General features: G+C 85.9%; 1 protein-coding gene across 1 annotated transcript in view; it reads right to left on the bottom strand.

Annotated features, from left to right (window-relative positions):
• The window catches only part of ENPP2 (ectonucleotide pyrophosphatase/phosphodiesterase 2), an 88,332-nt gene that overhangs the window by 4,158 nt on the left and 66,542 nt on the right, over nucleotides 1-17,632 (bottom strand). The window contains exon 22 of the mRNA XM_048508597.1: nucleotides 15,581-15,716. Coding sequence (XP_048364554.1) covers nucleotides 15,581-15,716 — 136 coding nt within the window. The remainder of the gene's footprint in view (nucleotides 1-15,580; nucleotides 15,717-17,632) is intronic.

Raw genomic sequence — 17,632 nt, 5'->3', positions numbered from 1 at the left:
GAGTGGTTGAGGACAGTTGGTGGGACTCGTCAGGAAGGAGCAGGCTGGCAGTGAGGAACAGGCTGATGAGGAGAAACAGGCTGGTGGAAAGCTGGAAAAGGGGAATGGAGGACTGGAGCGGAGAACTTTGGGGGTTCCTGGTTCAGTACTCAAGCTTAGCTAGAGATTTTGCTGTCGGACGGAGCCAGGAAAGCCCTGGGAAGAAGAACCTGGAACCAGTGAACTCTTAACAGTTGACTGGTGGGGGGGGGGGGGGTGGGGGGGGGGGGGGGTGGGGGGGGGGGGGGTGGGGGGGGGCGGGGGTGTGGGGGGTGGGGGTGGGGGGGGCGGGGGGTGGGAGGGGGGGGGGGGGGGGGTGGGGGGGGGGGGGGGGGGGTGGGGGGGGGGGTGGGGGGGGTGGGGTGGGGGGGGGGGGGTGGGGGGCGTGGGGGGGGGGGGGGGGGGGGGGGGGGGGGGGGGGGGGGGGGGGGGGTGGGGGGGGGGGGGGGTGGGGGGGGGGGGGGGTGGGGGGGGGGGGGGGTGGGGGGGGGGGGGGGTGGGGGGGGGGGGGGGTGGGGGGGGGGGGGGGTGGGGGGGGGGGGGGGTGGGGGGGGGGGGGGGTGGGGGGGGGGGGGGGTGGGGGGGGGGGGGGGTGGGGGGGGGGGGGGGTGGGGGGGGGGGGGGGTGGGGGGGGGGGGGGGTGGGGGGGGGGGGGGGTGGGGGGGGGGGGGGGTGGGGGGGGGGGGGGGTGGGGGGGGGGGGGGGTGGGGGGGGGGGGGGGTGGGGGGGGGGGGGGGTGGGGGGGGGGGGGGGTGGGGGGGGGGGGGGGTGGGGGGGGGGGGGGGTGGGGGGGGGGGGGGGTGGGGGGGGGGGGGGGTGGGGGGGGGGGGGGGTGGGGGGGGGGGGGGGTGGGGGGGGGGGGGGGTGGGGGGGGGGGGGGGTGGGGGGGGGGGGGGGTGGGGGGGGGGGGGGGTGGGGGGGGGGGGGGGTGGGGGGGGGGGGGGGTGGGGGGGGGGGGGGGTGGGGGGGGGGGGGGGTGGGGGGGGGGGGGGGTGGGGGGGGGGGGGGGTGGGGGGGGGGGGGGGTGGGGGGGGGGGGGGGTGGGGGGGGGGGGGGGTGGGGGGGGGGGGGGGTGGGGGGGGGGGGGGGTGGGGGGGGGGGGGGGTGGGGGGGGGGGGGGGTGGGGGGGGGGGGGGGTGGGGGGGGGGGGGGGTGGGGGGGGGGGGGGGTGGGGGGGGGGGGGGGTGGGGGGGGGGGGGGGTGGGGGGGGGGGGGGGTGGGGGGGGGGGGGGGTGGGGGGGGGGGGGGGTGGGGGGGGGGGGGGGTGGGGGGGGGGGGGGGTGGGGGGGGGGGGGGGTGGGGGGGGGGGGGGGTGGGGGGGGGGGGGGGTGGGGGGGGGGGGGGGTGGGGGGGGGGGGGGGTGGGGGGGGGGGGGGGTGGGGGGGGGGGGGGGTGGGGGGGGGGGGGGGTGGGGGGGGGGGGGGGTGGGGGGGGGGGGGGGTGGGGGGGGGGGGGGGTGGGGGGGGGGGGGGGTGGGGGGGGGGGGGGGTGGGGGGGGGGGGGGGTGGGGGGGGGGGGGGGTGGGGGGGGGGGGGGGTGGGGGGGGGGGGGGGTGGGGGGGGGGGGGGGTGGGGGGGGGGGGGGGTGGGGGGGGGGGGGGGTGGGGGGGGGGGGGGGTGGGGGGGGGGGGGGGTGGGGGGGGGGGGGGGTGGGGGGGGGGGGGGGTGGGGGGGGGGGGGGGTGGGGGGGGGGGGGGGTGGGGGGGGGGGGGGGTGGGGGGGGGGGGGGGTGGGGGGGGGGGGGGGTGGGGGGGGGGGGGGGTGGGGGGGGGGGGGGGTGGGGGGGGGGGGGGGTGGGGGGGGGGGGGGGTGGGGGGGGGGGGGGGTGGGGGGGGGGGGGGGTGGGGGGGGGGGGGGGTGGGGGGGGGGGGGGGTGGGGGGGGGGGGGGGTGGGGGGGGGGGGGGGTGGGGGGGGGGGGGGGTGGGGGGGGGGGGGGGTGGGGGGGGGGGGGGGTGGGGGGGGGGGGGGGTGGGGGGGGGGGGGGGTGGGGGGGGGGGGGGGTGGGGGGGGGGGGGGGTGGGGGGGGGGGGGGGTGGGGGGGGGGGGGGGTGGGGGGGGGGGGGGGTGGGGGGGGGGGGGGGTGGGGGGGGGGGGGGGTGGGGGGGGGGGGGGGTGGGGGGGGGGGGGGGTGGGGGGGGGGGGGGGTGGGGGGGGGGGGGGGTGGGGGGGGGGGGGGGTGGGGGGGGGGGGGGGTGGGGGGGGGGGGGGGTGGGGGGGGGGGGGGGTGGGGGGGGGGGGGGGTGGGGGGGGGGGGGGGTGGGGGGGGGGGGGGGTGGGGGGGGGGGGGGGTGGGGGGGGGGGGGGGTGGGGGGGGGGGGGGGTGGGGGGGGGGGGGGGTGGGGGGGGGGGGGGGTGGGGGGGGGGGGGGGTGGGGGGGGGGGGGGGTGGGGGGGGGGGGGGGTGGGGGGGGGGGGGGGTGGGGGGGGGGGGGGGTGGGGGGGGGGGGGGGTGGGGGGGGGGGGGGGTGGGGGGGGGGGGGGGTGGGGGGGGGGGGGGGTGGGGGGGGGGGGGGGTGGGGGGGGGGGGGGGTGGGGGGGGGGGGGGGTGGGGGGGGGGGGGGGTGGGGGGGGGGGGGGGTGGGGGGGGGGGGGGGTGGGGGGGGGGGGGGGTGGGGGGGGGGGGGGGTGGGGGGGGGGGGGGGTGGGGGGGGGGGGGGGTGGGGGGGGGGGGGGGTGGGGGGGGGGGGGGGTGGGGGGGGGGGGGGGTGGGGGGGGGGGGGGGTGGGGGGGGGGGGGGGTGGGGGGGGGGGGGGGTGGGGGGGGGGGGGGGTGGGGGGGGGGGGGGGTGGGGGGGGGGGGGGGTGGGGGGGGGGGGGGGTGGGGGGGGGGGGGGGTGGGGGGGGGGGGGGGTGGGGGGGGGGGGGGGTGGGGGGGGGGGGGGGTGGGGGGGGGGGGGGGTGGGGGGGGGGGGGGGTGGGGGGGGGGGGGGGTGGGGGGGGGGGGGGGTGGGGGGGGGGGGGGGTGGGGGGGGGGGGGGGTGGGGGGGGGGGGGGGTGGGGGGGGGGGGGGGTGGGGGGGGGGGGGGGTGGGGGGGGGGGGGGGTGGGGGGGGGGGGGGGTGGGGGGGGGGGGGGGTGGGGGGGGGGGGGGGTGGGGGGGGGGGGGGGTGGGGGGGGGGGGGGGTGGGGGGGGGGGGGGGTGGGGGGGGGGGGGGGTGGGGGGGGGGGGGGGTGGGGGGGGGGGGGGGTGGGGGGGGGGGGGGGTGGGGGGGGGGGGGGGTGGGGGGGGGGGGGGGTGGGGGGGGGGGGGGGTGGGGGGGGGGGGGGGTGGGGGGGGGGGGGGGTGGGGGGGGGGGGGGGTGGGGGGGGGGGGGGGTGGGGGGGGGGGGGGGTGGGGGGGGGGGGGGGTGGGGGGGGGGGGGGGTGGGGGGGGGGGGGGGTGGGGGGGGGGGGGGGTGGGGGGGGGGGGGGGTGGGGGGGGGGGGGGGTGGGGGGGGGGGGGGGTGGGGGGGGGGGGGGGTGGGGGGGGGGGGGGGTGGGGGGGGGGGGGGGTGGGGGGGGGGGGGGGTGGGGGGGGGGGGGGGTGGGGGGGGGGGGGGGTGGGGGGGGGGGGGGGTGGGGGGGGGGGGGGGTGGGGGGGGGGGGGGGTGGGGGGGGGGGGGGGTGGGGGGGGGGGGGGGTGGGGGGGGGGGGGGGTGGGGGGGGGGGGGGGTGGGGGGGGGGGGGGGTGGGGGGGGGGGGGGGTGGGGGGGGGGGGGGGTGGGGGGGGGGGGGGGTGGGGGGGGGGGGGGGTGGGGGGGGGGGGGGGTGGGGGGGGGGGGGGGTGGGGGGGGGGGGGGGTGGGGGGGGGGGGGGGTGGGGGGGGGGGGGGGTGGGGGGGGGGGGGGGTGGGGGGGGGGGGGGGTGGGGGGGGGGGGGGGTGGGGGGGGGGGGGGGTGGGGGGGGGGGGGGGTGGGGGGGGGGGGGGGTGGGGGGGGGGGGGGGTGGGGGGGGGGGGGGGTGGGGGGGGGGGGGGGTGGGGGGGGGGGGGGGTGGGGGGGGGGGGGGGTGGGGGGGGGGGGGGGTGGGGGGGGGGGGGGGTGGGGGGGGGGGGGGGTGGGGGGGGGGGGGGGTGGGGGGGGGGGGGGGTGGGGGGGGGGGGGGGTGGGGGGGGGGGGGGGTGGGGGGGGGGGGGGGTGGGGGGGGGGGGGGGTGGGGGGGGGGGGGGGTGGGGGGGGGGGGGGGTGGGGGGGGGGGGGGGTGGGGGGGGGGGGGGGTGGGGGGGGGGGGGGGTGGGGGGGGGGGGGGGTGGGGGGGGGGGGGGGTGGGGGGGGGGGGGGGTGGGGGGGGGGGGGGGTGGGGGGGGGGGGGGGTGGGGGGGGGGGGGGGTGGGGGGGGGGGGGGGTGGGGGGGGGGGGGGGTGGGGGGGGGGGGGGGTGGGGGGGGGGGGGGGTGGGGGGGGGGGGGGGTGGGGGGGGGGGGGGGTGGGGGGGGGGGGGGGTGGGGGGGGGGGGGGGTGGGGGGGGGGGGGGGTGGGGGGGGGGGGGGGTGGGGGGGGGGGGGGGTGGGGGGGGGGGGGGGTGGGGGGGGGGGGGGGTGGGGGGGGGGGGGGGTGGGGGGGGGGGGGGGTGGGGGGGGGGGGGGGTGGGGGGGGGGGGGGGTGGGGGGGGGGGGGGGTGGGGGGGGGGGGGGGTGGGGGGGGGGGGGGGTGGGGGGGGGGGGGGGTGGGGGGGGGGGGGGGTGGGGGGGGGGGGGGGTGGGGGGGGGGGGGGGTGGGGGGGGGGGGGGGTGGGGGGGGGGGGGGGTGGGGGGGGGGGGGGGTGGGGGGGGGGGGGGGTGGGGGGGGGGGGGGGTGGGGGGGGGGGGGGGTGGGGGGGGGGGGGGGTGGGGGGGGGGGGGGGTGGGGGGGGGGGGGGGTGGGGGGGGGGGGGGGTGGGGGGGGGGGGGGGTGGGGGGGGGGGGGGGTGGGGGGGGGGGGGGGTGGGGGGGGGGGGGGGTGGGGGGGGGGGGGGGTGGGGGGGGGGGGGGGTGGGGGGGGGGGGGGGTGGGGGGGGGGGGGGGTGGGGGGGGGGGGGGGTGGGGGGGGGGGGGGGTGGGGGGGGGGGGGGGTGGGGGGGGGGGGGGGTGGGGGGGGGGGGGGGTGGGGGGGGGGGGGGGTGGGGGGGGGGGGGGGTGGGGGGGGGGGGGGGTGGGGGGGGGGGGGGGTGGGGGGGGGGGGGGGTGGGGGGGGGGGGGGGTGGGGGGGGGGGGGGGTGGGGGGGGGGGGGGGTGGGGGGGGGGGGGGGTGGGGGGGGGGGGGGGTGGGGGGGGGGGGGGGTGGGGGGGGGGGGGGGTGGGGGGGGGGGGGGGTGGGGGGGGGGGGGGGTGGGGGGGGGGGGGGGTGGGGGGGGGGGGGGGTGGGGGGGGGGGGGGGTGGGGGGGGGGGGGGGTGGGGGGGGGGGGGGGTGGGGGGGGGGGGGGGTGGGGGGGGGGGGGGGTGGGGGGGGGGGGGGGTGGGGGGGGGGGGGGGTGGGGGGGGGGGGGGGTGGGGGGGGGGGGGGGTGGGGGGGGGGGGGGGTGGGGGGGGGGGGGGGTGGGGGGGGGGGGGGGTGGGGGGGGGGGGGGGTGGGGGGGGGGGGGGGTGGGGGGGGGGGGGGGTGGGGGGGGGGGGGGGTGGGGGGGGGGGGGGGTGGGGGGGGGGGGGGGTGGGGGGGGGGGGGGGTGGGGGGGGGGGGGGGTGGGGGGGGGGGGGGGTGGGGGGGGGGGGGGGTGGGGGGGGGGGGGGGTGGGGGGGGGGGGGGGTGGGGGGGGGGGGGGGTGGGGGGGGGGGGGGGTGGGGGGGGGGGGGGGTGGGGGGGGGGGGGGGTGGGGGGGGGGGGGGGTGGGGGGGGGGGGGGGTGGGGGGGGGGGGGGGTGGGGGGGGGGGGGGGTGGGGGGGGGGGGGGGTGGGGGGGGGGGGGGGTGGGGGGGGGGGGGGGTGGGGGGGGGGGGGGGTGGGGGGGGGGGGGGGTGGGGGGGGGGGGGGGTGGGGGGGGGGGGGGGTGGGGGGGGGGGGGGGTGGGGGGGGGGGGGGGTGGGGGGGGGGGGGGGTGGGGGGGGGGGGGGGTGGGGGGGGGGGGGGGTGGGGGGGGGGGGGGGTGGGGGGGGGGGGGGGTGGGGGGGGGGGGGGGTGGGGGGGGGGGGGGGTGGGGGGGGGGGGGGGTGGGGGGGGGGGGGGGTGGGGGGGGGGGGGGGTGGGGGGGGGGGGGGGTGGGGGGGGGGGGGGGTGGGGGGGGGGGGGGGTGGGGGGGGGGGGGGGTGGGGGGGGGGGGGGGTGGGGGGGGGGGGGGGTGGGGGGGGGGGGGGGTGGGGGGGGGGGGGGGTGGGGGGGGGGGGGGGTGGGGGGGGGGGGGGGTGGGGGGGGGGGGGGGTGGGGGGGGGGGGGGGTGGGGGGGGGGGGGGGTGGGGGGGGGGGGGGGTGGGGGGGGGGGGGGGTGGGGGGGGGGGGGGGTGGGGGGGGGGGGGGGTGGGGGGGGGGGGGGGTGGGGGGGGGGGGGGGTGGGGGGGGGGGGGGGTGGGGGGGGGGGGGGGTGGGGGGGGGGGGGGGTGGGGGGGGGGGGGGGTGGGGGGGGGGGGGGGTGGGGGGGGGGGGGGGTGGGGGGGGGGGGGGGTGGGGGGGGGGGGGGGTGGGGGGGGGGGGGGGTGGGGGGGGGGGGGGGTGGGGGGGGGGGGGGGTGGGGGGGGGGGGGGGTGGGGGGGGGGGGGGGTGGGGGGGGGGGGGGGTGGGGGGGGGGGGGGGTGGGGGGGGGGGGGGGTGGGGGGGGGGGGGGGTGGGGGGGGGGGGGGGTGGGGGGGGGGGGGGGTGGGGGGGGGGGGGGGTGGGGGGGGGGGGGGGTGGGGGGGGGGGGGGGTGGGGGGGGGGGGGGGTGGGGGGGGGGGGGGGTGGGGGGGGGGGGGGGTGGGGGGGGGGGGGGGTGGGGGGGGGGGGGGGTGGGGGGGGGGGGGGGTGGGGGGGGGGGGGGGTGGGGGGGGGGGGGGGTGGGGGGGGGGGGGGGTGGGGGGGGGGGGGGGTGGGGGGGGGGGGGGGTGGGGGGGGGGGGGGGTGGGGGGGGGGGGGGGTGGGGGGGGGGGGGGGTGGGGGGGGGGGGGGGTGGGGGGGGGGGGGGGTGGGGGGGGGGGGGGGTGGGGGGGGGGGGGGGTGGGGGGGGGGGGGGGTGGGGGGGGGGGGGGGTGGGGGGGGGGGGGGGTGGGGGGGGGGGGGGGTGGGGGGGGGGGGGGGTGGGGGGGGGGGGGGGTGGGGGGGGGGGGGGGTGGGGGGGGGGGGGGGTGGGGGGGGGGGGGGGTGGGGGGGGGGGGGGGTGGGGGGGGGGGGGGGTGGGGGGGGGGGGGGGTGGGGGGGGGGGGGGGTGGGGGGGGGGGGGGGTGGGGGGGGGGGGGGGTGGGGGGGGGGGGGGGTGGGGGGGGGGGGGGGTGGGGGGGGGGGGGGGTGGGGGGGGGGGGGGGTGGGGGGGGGGGGGGGTGGGGGGGGGGGGGGGTGGGGGGGGGGGGGGGTGGGGGGGGGGGGGGGTGGGGGGGGGGGGGGGTGGGGGGGGGGGGGGGTGGGGGGGGGGGGGGGTGGGGGGGGGGGGGGGTGGGGGGGGGGGGGGGTGGGGGGGGGGGGGGGTGGGGGGGGGGGGGGGTGGGGGGGGGGGGGGGTGGGGGGGGGGGGGGGTGGGGGGGGGGGGGGGTGGGGGGGGGGGGGGGTGGGGGGGGGGGGGGGTGGGGGGGGGGGGGGGTGGGGGGGGGGGGGGGTGGGGGGGGGGGGGGGTGGGGGGGGGGGGGGGTGGGGGGGGGGGGGGGTGGGGGGGGGGGGGGGTGGGGGGGGGGGGGGGTGGGGGGGGGGGGGGGTGGGGGGGGGGGGGGGTGGGGGGGGGGGGGGGTGGGGGGGGGGGGGGGTGGGGGGGGGGGGGGGTGGGGGGGGGGGGGGGTGGGGGGGGGGGGGGGTGGGGGGGGGGGGGGGTGGGGGGGGGGGGGGGTGGGGGGGGGGGGGGGTGGGGGGGGGGGGGGGTGGGGGGGGGGGGGGGTGGGGGGGGGGGGGGGTGGGGGGGGGGGGGGGTGGGGGGGGGGGGGGGTGGGGGGGGGGGGGGGTGGGGGGGGGGGGGGGTGGGGGGGGGGGGGGGTGGGGGGGGGGGGGGGTGGGGGGGGGGGGGGGTGGGGGGGGGGGGGGGTGGGGGGGGGGGGGGGTGGGGGGGGGGGGGGGTGGGGGGGGGGGGGGGTGGGGGGGGGGGGGGGTGGGGGGGGGGGGGGGTGGGGGGGGGGGGGGGTGGGGGGGGGGGGGGGTGGGGGGGGGGGGGGGTGGGGGGGGGGGGGGGTGGGGGGGGGGGGGGGTGGGGGGGGGGGGGGGTGGGGGGGGGGGGGGGTGGGGGGGGGGGGGGGTGGGGGGGGGGGGGGGTGGGGGGGGGGGGGGGTGGGGGGGGGGGGGGGTGGGGGGGGGGGGGGGTGGGGGGGGGGGGGGGTGGGGGGGGGGGGGGGTGGGGGGGGGGGGGGGTGGGGGGGGGGGGGGGTGGGGGGGGGGGGGGGTGGGGGGGGGGGGGGGTGGGGGGGGGGGGGGGTGGGGGGGGGGGGGGGTGGGGGGGGGGGGGGGTGGGGGGGGGGGGGGGTGGGGGGGGGGGGGGGTGGGGGGGGGGGGGGGTGGGGGGGGGGGGGGGTGGGGGGGGGGGGGGGTGGGGGGGGGGGGGGGTGGGGGGGGGGGGGGGTGGGGGGGGGGGGGGGTGGGGGGGGGGGGGGGTGGGGGGGGGGGGGGGTGGGGGGGGGGGGGGGTGGGGGGGGGGGGGGGTGGGGGGGGGGGGGGGTGGGGGGGGGGGGGGGTGGGGGGGGGGGGGGGTGGGGGGGGGGGGGGGTGGGGGGGGGGGGGGGTGGGGGGGGGGGGGGGTGGGGGGGGGGGGGGGTGGGGGGGGGGGGGGGTGGGGGGGGGGGGGGGTGGGGGGGGGGGGGGGTGGGGGGGGGGGGGGGTGGGGGGGGGGGGGGGTGGGGGGGGGGGGGGGTGGGGGGGGGGGGGGGTGGGGGGGGGGGGGGGTGGGGGGGGGGGGGGGTGGGGGGGGGGGGGGGTGGGGGGGGGGGGGGGTGGGGGGGGGGGGGGGTGGGGGGGGGGGGGGGTGGGGGGGGGGGGGGGTGGGGGGGGGGGGGGGTGGGGGGGGGGGGGGGTGGGGGGGGGGGGGGGTGGGGGGGGGGGGGGGTGGGGGGGGGGGGGGGTGGGGGGGGGGGGGGGTGGGGGGGGGGGGGGGTGGGGGGGGGGGGGGGTGGGGGGGGGGGGGGGTGGGGGGGGGGGGGGGTGGGGGGGGGGGGGGGTGGGGGGGGGGGGGGGTGGGGGGGGGGGGGGGTGGGGGGGGGGGGGGGTGGGGGGGGGGGGGGGTGGGGGGGGGGGGGGGTGGGGGGGGGGGGGGGTGGGGGGGGGGGGGGGTGGGGGGGGGGGGGGGTGGGGGGGGGGGGGGGTGGGGGGGGGGGGGGGTGGGGGGGGGGGGGGGTGGGGGGGGGGGGGGGTGGGGGGGGGGGGGGGTGGGGGGGGGGGGGGGTGGGGGGGGGGGGGGGTGGGGGGGGGGGGGGGTGGGGGGGGGGGGGGGTGGGGGGGGGGGGGGGTGGGGGGGGGGGGGGGTGGGGGGGGGGGGGGGTGGGGGGGGGGGGGGGTGGGGGGGGGGGGGGGTGGGGGGGGGGGGGGGTGGGGGGGGGGGGGGGTGGGGGGGGGGGGGGGTGGGGGGGGGGGGGGGTGGGGGGGGGGGGGGGTGGGGGGGGGGGGGGGTGGGGGGGGGGGGGGGTGGGGGGGGGGGGGGGTGGGGGGGGGGGGGGGTGGGGGGGGGGGGGGGTGGGGGGGGGGGGGGGTGGGGGGGGGGGGGGGTGGGGGGGGGGGGGGGTGGGGGGGGGGGGGGGTGGGGGGGGGGGGGGGTGGGGGGGGGGGGGGGTGGGGGGGGGGGGGGGTGGGGGGGGGGGGGGGTGGGGGGGGGGGGGGGTGGGGGGGGGGGGGGGTGGGGGGGGGGGGGGGTGGGGGGGGGGGGGGGTGGGGGGGGGGGGGGGTGGGGGGGGGGGGGGGTGGGGGGGGGGGGGGGTGGGGGGGGGGGGGGGTGGGGGGGGGGGGGGGTGGGGGGGGGGGGGGGTGGGGGGGGGGGGGGGTGGGGGGGGGGGGGGGTGGGGGGGGGGGGGGGTGGGGGGGGGGGGGGGTGGGGGGGGGGGGGGGTGGGGGGGGGGGGGGGTGGGGGGGGGGGGGGGTGGGGGGGGGGGGGGGTGGGGGGGGGGGGGGGTGGGGGGGGGGGGGGGTGGGGGGGGGGGGGGGTGGGGGGGGGGGGGGGTGGGGGGGGGGGGGGGTGGGGGGGGGGGGGGGTGGGGGGGGGGGGGGGTGGGGGGGGGGGGGGGTGGGGGGGGGGGGGGGTGGGGGGGGGGGGGGGTGGGGGGGGGGGGGGGTGGGGGGGGGGGGGGGTGGGGGGGGGGGGGGGTGGGGGGGGGGGGGGGTGGGGGGGGGGGGGGGTGGGGGGGGGGGGGGGTGGGGGGGGGGGGGGGTGGGGGGGGGGGGGGGTGGGGGGGGGGGGGGGTGGGGGGGGGGGGGGGTGGGGGGGGGGGGGGGTGGGGGGGGGGGGGGGTGGGGGGGGGGGGGGGTGGGGGGGGGGGGGGGTGGGGGGGGGGGGGGGTGGGGGGGGGGGGGGGTGGGGGGGGGGGGGGGTGGGGGGGGGGGGGGGTGGGGGGGGGGGGGGGTGGGGGGGGGGGGGGGTGGGGGGGGGGGGGGGTGGGGGGGGGGGGGGGTGGGGGGGGGGGGGGGTGGGGGGGGGGGGGGGTGGGGGGGGGGGGGGGTGGGGGGGGGGGGGGGTGGGGGGGGGGGGGGGTGGGGGGGGGGGGGGGTGGGGGGGGGGGGGGGTGGGGGGGGGGGGGGGTGGGGGGGGGGGGGGGTGGGGGGGGGGGGGGGTGGGGGGGGGGGGGGGTGGGGGGGGGGGGGGGTGGGGGGGGGGGGGGGTGGGGGGGGGGGGGGGTGGGGGGGGGGGGGGGTGGGGGGGGGGGGGGGTGGGGGGGGGGGGGGGTGGGGGGGGGGGGGGGTGGGGGGGGGGGGGGGTGGGGGGGGGGGGGGGTGGGGGGGGGGGGGGGTGGGGGGGGGGGGGGGTGGGGGGGGGGGGGGGTGGGGGGGGGGGGGGGTGGGGGGGGGGGGGGGTGGGGGGGGGGGGGGGTGGGGGGGGGGGGGGGTGGGGGGGGGGGGGGGTGGGGGGGGGGGGGGGTGGGGGGGGGGGGGGGTGGGGGGGGGGGGGGGTGGGGGGGGGGGGGGGTGGGGGGGGGGGGGGGTGGGGGGGGGGGGGGGTGGGGGGGGGGGGGGGTGGGGGGGGGGGGGGGTGGGGGGGGGGGGGGGTGGGGGGGGGGGGGGGTGGGGGGGGGGGGGGGTGGGGGGGGGGGGGGGTGGGGGGGGGGGGGGGTGGGGGGGGGGGGGGGTGGGGGGGGGGGGGGGTGGGGGGGGGGGGGGGTGGGGGGGGGGGGGGGTGGGGGGGGGGGGGGGTGGGGGGGGGGGGGGGTGGGGGGGGGGGGGGGTGGGGGGGGGGGGGGGTGGGGGGGGGGGGGGGTGGGGGGGGGGGGGGGTGGGGGGGGGGGGGGGTGGGGGGGGGGGGGGGTGGGGGGGGGGGGGGGTGGGGGGGGGGGGGGGTGGGGGGGGGGGGGGGTGGGGGGGGGGGGGGGTGGGGGGGGGGGGGGGTGGGGGGGGGGGGGGGTGGGGGGGGGGGGGGGTGGGGGGGGGGGGGGGTGGGGGGGGGGGGGGGTGGGGGGGGGGGGGGGTGGGGGGGGGGGGGGGTGGGGGGGGGGGGGGGTGGGGGGGGGGGGGGGTGGGGGGGGGGGGGGGTGGGGGGGGGGGGGGGTGGGGGGGGGGGGGGGTGGGGGGGGGGGGGGGTGGGGGGGGGGGGGGGTGGGGGGGGGGGGGGGTGGGGGGGGGGGGGGGTGGGGGGGGGGGGGGGTGGGGGGGGGGGGGGGTGGGGGGGGGGGGGGGTGGGGGGGGGGGGGGGTGGGGGGGGGGGGGGGTGGGGGGGGGGGGGGGTGGGGGGGGGGGGGGGTGGGGGGGGGGGGGGGTGGGGGGGGGGGGGGGTGGGGGGGGGGGGGGGTGGGGGGGGGGGGGGGTGGGGGGGGGGGGGGGTGGGGGGGGGGGGGGGTGGGGGGGGGGGGGGGTGGGGGGGGGGGGGGGTGGGGGGGGGGGGGGGTGGGGGGGGGGGGGGGTGGGGGGGGGGGGGGGTGGGGGGGGGGGGGGGTGGGGGGGGGGGGGGGTGGGGGGGGGGGGGGGTGGGGGGGGGGGGGGGTGGGGGGGGGGGGGGGTGGGGGGGGGGGGGGGTGGGGGGGGGGGGGGGTGGGGGGGGGGGGGGGTGGGGGGGGGGGGGGGTGGGGGGGGGGGGGGGTGGGGGGGGGGGGGGGTGGGGGGGGGGGGGGGTGGGGGGGGGGGGGGGTGGGGGGGGGGGGGGGTGGGGGGGGGGGGGGGTGGGGGGGGGGGGGGGTGGGGGGGGGGGGGGGTGGGGGGGGGGGGGGGTGGGGGGGGGGGGGGGTGGGGGGGGGGGGGGGTGGGGGGGGGGGGGGGTGGGGGGGGGGGGGGGTGGGGGGGGGGGGGGGTGGGGGGGGGGGGGGGTGGGGGGGGGGGGGGGTGGGGGGGGGGGGGGGTGGGGGGGGGGGGGGGTGGGGGGGGGGGGGGGTGGGGGGGGGGGGGGGTGGGGGGGGGGGGGGGTGGGGGGGGGGGGGGGTGGGGGGGGGGGGGGGTGGGGGGGGGGGGGGGTGGGGGGGGGGGGGGGTGGGGGGGGGGGGGGGTGGGGGGGGGGGGGGGTGGGGGGGGGGGGGGGTGGGGGGGGGGGGGGGTGGGGGGGGGGGGGGGTGGGGGGGGGGGGGGGTGGGGGGGGGGGGGGGTGGGGGGGGGGGGGGGTGGGGGGGGGGGGGGGTGGGGGGGGGGGGGGGTGGGGGGGGGGGGGGGTGGGGGGGGGGGGGGGTGGGGGGGGGGGGGGGTGGGGGGGGGGGGGGGTGGGGGGGGGGGGGGGTGGGGGGGGGGGGGGGTGGGGGGGGGGGGGGGTGGGGGGGGGGGGGGGTGGGGGGGGGGGGGGGTGGGGGGGGGGGGGGGTGGGGGGGGGGGGGGGTGGGGGGGGGGGGGGGTGGGGGGGGGGGGGGGTGGGGGGGGGGGGGGGTGGGGGGGGGGGGGGGTGGGGGGGGGGGGGGGTGGGGGGGGGGGGGGGTGGGGGGGGGGGGGGGTGGGGGGGGGGGGGGGTGGGGGGGGGGGGGGGTGGGGGGGGGGGGGGGTGGGGGGGGGGGGGGGTGGGGGGGGGGGGGGGTGGGGGGGGGGGGGGGTGGGGGGGGGGGGGGGTGGGGGGGGGGGGGGGTGGGGGGGGGGGGGGGTGGGGGGGGGGGGGGGTGGGGGGGGGGGGGGGTGGGGGGGGGGGGGGGTGGGGGGGGGGGGGGGTGGGGGGGGGGGGGGGTGGGGGGGGGGGGGGGTGGGGGGGGGGGGGGGTGGGGGGGGGGGGGGGTGGGGGGGGGGGGGGGTGGGGGGGGGGGGGGGTGGGGGGGGGGGGGGGTGGGGGGGGGGGGGGGTGGGGGGGGGGGGGGGTGGGGGGGGGGGGGGGTGGGGGGGGGGGGGGGTGGGGGGGGGGGGGGGTGGGGGGGGGGGGGGGTGGGGGGGGGGGGGGGTGGGGGGGGGGGGGGGTGGGGGGGGGGGGGGGTGGGGGGGGGGGGGGGTGGGGGGGGGGGGGGGTGGGGGGGGGGGGGGGTGGGGGGGGGGGGGGGTGGGGGGGGGGGGGGGTGGGGGGGGGGGGGGGTGGGGGGGGGGGGGGGTGGGGGGGGGGGGGGGTGGGGGGGGGGGGGGGTGGGGGGGGGGGGGGGTGGGGGGGGGGGGGGGTGGGGGGGGGGGGGGGTGGGGGGGGGGGGGGGTGGGGGGGGGGGGGGGTGGGGGGGGGGGGGGGTGGGGGGGGGGGGGGGTGGGGGGGGGGGGGGGTGGGGGGGGGGGGGGGTGGGGGGGGGGGGGGGTGGGGGGGGGGGGGGGTGGGGGGGGGGGGGGGTGGGGGGGGGGGGGGGTGGGGGGGGGGGGGGGTGGGGGGGGGGGGGGGTGGGGGGGGGGGGGGGTGGGGGGGGGGGGGGGTGGGGGGGGGGGGGGGTGGGGGGGGGGGGGGGTGGGGGGGGGGGGGGGTGGGGGGGGGGGGGGGTGGGGGGGGGGGGGGGTGGGGGGGGGGGGGGGTGGGGGGGGGGGGGGGTGGGGGGGGGGGGGGGTGGGGGGGGGGGGGGGTGGGGGGGGGGGGGGGTGGGGGGGGGGGGGGGTGGGGGGGGGGGGGGGTGGGGGGGGGGGGGGGTGGGGGGGGGGGGGGGTGGGGGGGGGGGGGGGTGGGGGGGGGGGGGGGTGGGGGGGGGGGGGGGTGGGGGGGGGGGGGGGTGGGGGGGGGGGGGGGTGGGGGGGGGGGGGGGTGGGGGGGGGGGGGGGTGGGGGGGGGGGGGGGTGGGGGGGGGGGGGGGTGGGGGGGGGGGGGGGTGGGGGGGGGGGGGGGTGGGGGGGGGGGGGGGTGGGGGGGGGGGGGGGTGGGGGGGGGGGGGGGTGGGGGGGGGGGGGGGTGGGGGGGGGGGGGGGTGGGGGGGGGGGGGGGTGGGGGGGGGGGGGGGTGGGGGGGGGGGGGGGTGGGGGGGGGGGGGGGTGGGGGGGGGGGGGGGTGGGGGGGGGGGGGGGTGGGGGGGGGGGGGGGTGGGGGGGGGGGGGGGTGGGGGGGGGGGGGGGTGGGGGGGGGGGGGGGTGGGGGGGGGGGGGGGTGGGGGGGGGGGGGGGTGGGGGGGGGGGGGGGTGGGGGGGGGGGGGGGTGGGGGGGGGGGGGGGTGGGGGGGGGGGGGGGTGGGGGGGGGGGGGGGTGGGGGGGGGGGGGGGTGGGGGGGGGGGGGGGTGGGGGGGGGGGGGGGTGGGGGGGGGGGGGGGTGGGGGGGGGGGGGGGTGGGGGGGGGGGGGGGTGGGGGGGGGGGGGGGTGGGGGGGGGGGGGGGTGGGGGGGGGGGGGGGTGGGGGGGGGGGGGGGTGGGGGGGGGGGGGGGTGGGGGGGGGGGGGGGTGGGGGGGGGGGGGGGTGGGGGGGGGGGGGGGTGGGGGGGGGGGGGGGTGGGGGGGGGGGGGGGTGGGGGGGGGGGGGGGTGGGGGGGGGGGGGGGTGGGGGGGGGGGGGGGTGGGGGGGGGGGGGGGTGGGGGGGGGGGGGGGTGGGGGGGGGGGGGGGTGGAGGGGGGGAGGGGTGGGGGGCGGGTGGGGAGGGGGGGGGGGGGGGGGGGGGGGGCCAGAAAAGGGAAAAAAGGGTGGTGGGGGGGGGGGGCGGGGGGGGGGGGGGGTGGGGGGGGAGTGAAAGCCTTCAACAATACATCAAATCTATCTGTTCTAAATATTTTTAGGAGATTGTTGTAGAAGCCCTGAAGAAGGTGAATCCTCTCAGTTGAGGAGAAGGAGAAGGGAGTTGTTTATGTATAGAAATGGCATATGGAATAGAAGCAAACAAAGGCTGCTGTGAATTGGCTGAAGTACCTTTGGTTACAGGGTCTCTCTCTGGGAATCTCATACATGTCATGTTTTCTCACATATTGTCCCATTCCTACTTCAGGATTCAGCCCAATTCACCTGAATATTTATATGTTTATACAGACACACGGACATGGACATCAAAATCTATAGACATAGTGCCCACACAACTTACGGGGAGGAAAAAGGAACCCATAGGACATCTGCCTGTCCACTCTGTAAGGTGTACAGCTTTGGCTATTGCTCGGAGAAATGCGCAAGTCTGGTCGTACGCAGTTCACCAGCTGCTCTGGGACACCAGATACTTCTGCCTATATTGAAAGACGAAGAAAAAAATATAAACACAAAACAACCACTAGAAATGTATTGTTTGTTAAATAGTTCAGTGTTTTATCTGGGGAGAACTAAAGTGGCAAGGGGACTGAAAAATGAATTTGGACCTGACAAATGCTAGCTCCACTTGTGGATGTATTGGCTTGCCTTGGGCAAATCGCTATCTGTGAAACCAGAACTACAAAGAGTCTTGCGGAGCTTTATATTGCGTATGCTGCAATACGTTCTGTAGTACTTCAAGACACTTTGTTTTGGGTGCTCCAAGCTACTGGGGAGGTCCCTCTGGATTGCATAAAGAAAATGGATACCATACGCCCTTACAGAATAAGTTTTCATGATGACAAATTAAGGGCCACAAAGCAGTTTCCAGATTGCTAAGAGTTACACTACAGTTTGTACTACATAGGAGTATTTTCTTTTTGAAAAAAAGATACTGTAGTACTCAGTCTTCAGCAGTTTCAGAGTGATCATTGGGGGGAGGGGGAAATGGTATCAATTGGTCCATTCTGTTTTGATTGTTCTCTCTTTTGGCAAGATTTAGCAAACCTCCAAGGACCAATACCCCGTTAATGTATCGCCATCAAGTCACAACCAATGTATGGTGATCCAAAGGGTTTTCAAGAGAAAAGATGAACAGGGGTGATTTGCTATTGCCATTCCCTGCGTAGCAATATAATTTGGTGGTATCCCAGTCAAGTAGAAACAAAGGCTGACCCTGTTTAGCTTTCAAGATCTGATGAGACTGGGTTATCTTGGCCTATCTACCCAGTTCAGGGCTGGGTATGCATACTCAAATACAAAAGACACATCCTGCATGAAAGGCATGCATTGTTGACTTTGAACCAGATATGTTAGCAGCAGTCCAAGAGCAGAGGGGAGAAGTACATGCATTTGGCCTTAACATTTGATGATTACAGAAGGGGGCAGTCAAGAGGAGTGGGGGCAGAGGTGGGATCCAGCAGGTTCTCACAGGTTCCCAAGAGTAGGTTACTAATTATTTGTGTGTGCCGAGAGGGGGTTACTAATTGGTGATTTTGCCACTTGAAATGCTTCTTTTCTCAACGATTGATTGAAGCGTGACATTTGCTTGAAGAGGATGCCCCAGATGCCTTTAAAGATGGGTTCATGGAGGATAAATCTATCAATGCCTACTAGCCATGGTAACTAAAGGAAACTTTCTCATAGAGAGGCTGAATACCAATGTCAGGAGGCAGGTTCCAGGCAAGGCCTTGGCCTCTCTACTTTGTTGTTGGCCCTCTGGAGTAACTGGTCTGATCCAGTGGGGATCTCCTTATGTTCTTACGAGATATGAATATATTTTGTAGATACATGCATATCCTCCAAACAGAAAACGTGAACTAGGAACTGGCCTACACAACATCTCTGTATCTGGTATCACCAGCTCTACCCTTGGCTGTTCCTTTGTCATCTTTTCCTCCATCACAGTTAAGAATTGTAAACTCCTCAGGGCAGGGATCTATATTTTCGATGCTTGTCATGTTGTGCTAATTGATTCTTGCTTTCACGTTGCAGCTGTTTTGTTTCTATATTTAGTTATTTTATAACTGCTGGTGTATAATAAGAAATACTTTAAACGGATTCTTAATTTCCCCCATATTCTATTGTTAATAGTTTTCACAGAATCACCGTAAACTGCCTGAAGTGTTTTTTAAAATATTTTTAAATAACAGGGAACTACAAGTTCTAAATATTTTAAATGAAGAATCCAATAAAATAATACGTCTTTGCTTATATGGTTCTCTAAAGTACCATATAAACCTTACCACATAATCTCTCTTGATCACAACATATTCATTACCTGGCCAACTGCAAAGTGTACTTTCAGGGCAAAGAGATCCACAAATTAACAGAAAATAGTACAAAAAACCCCATA

The sequence above is a fragment of the Sphaerodactylus townsendi genome, linkage group LG09 (assembly GCF_021028975.2).
Source record: "Sphaerodactylus townsendi isolate TG3544 linkage group LG09, MPM_Stown_v2.3, whole genome shotgun sequence".
Classification (NCBI taxonomy): Eukaryota; Metazoa; Chordata; class Lepidosauria; order Squamata; family Sphaerodactylidae; genus Sphaerodactylus; species Sphaerodactylus townsendi.
Note: the sequence above shows the minus strand (reverse complement) of the source record. Positions and strands in the feature narration are given on the sequence as shown.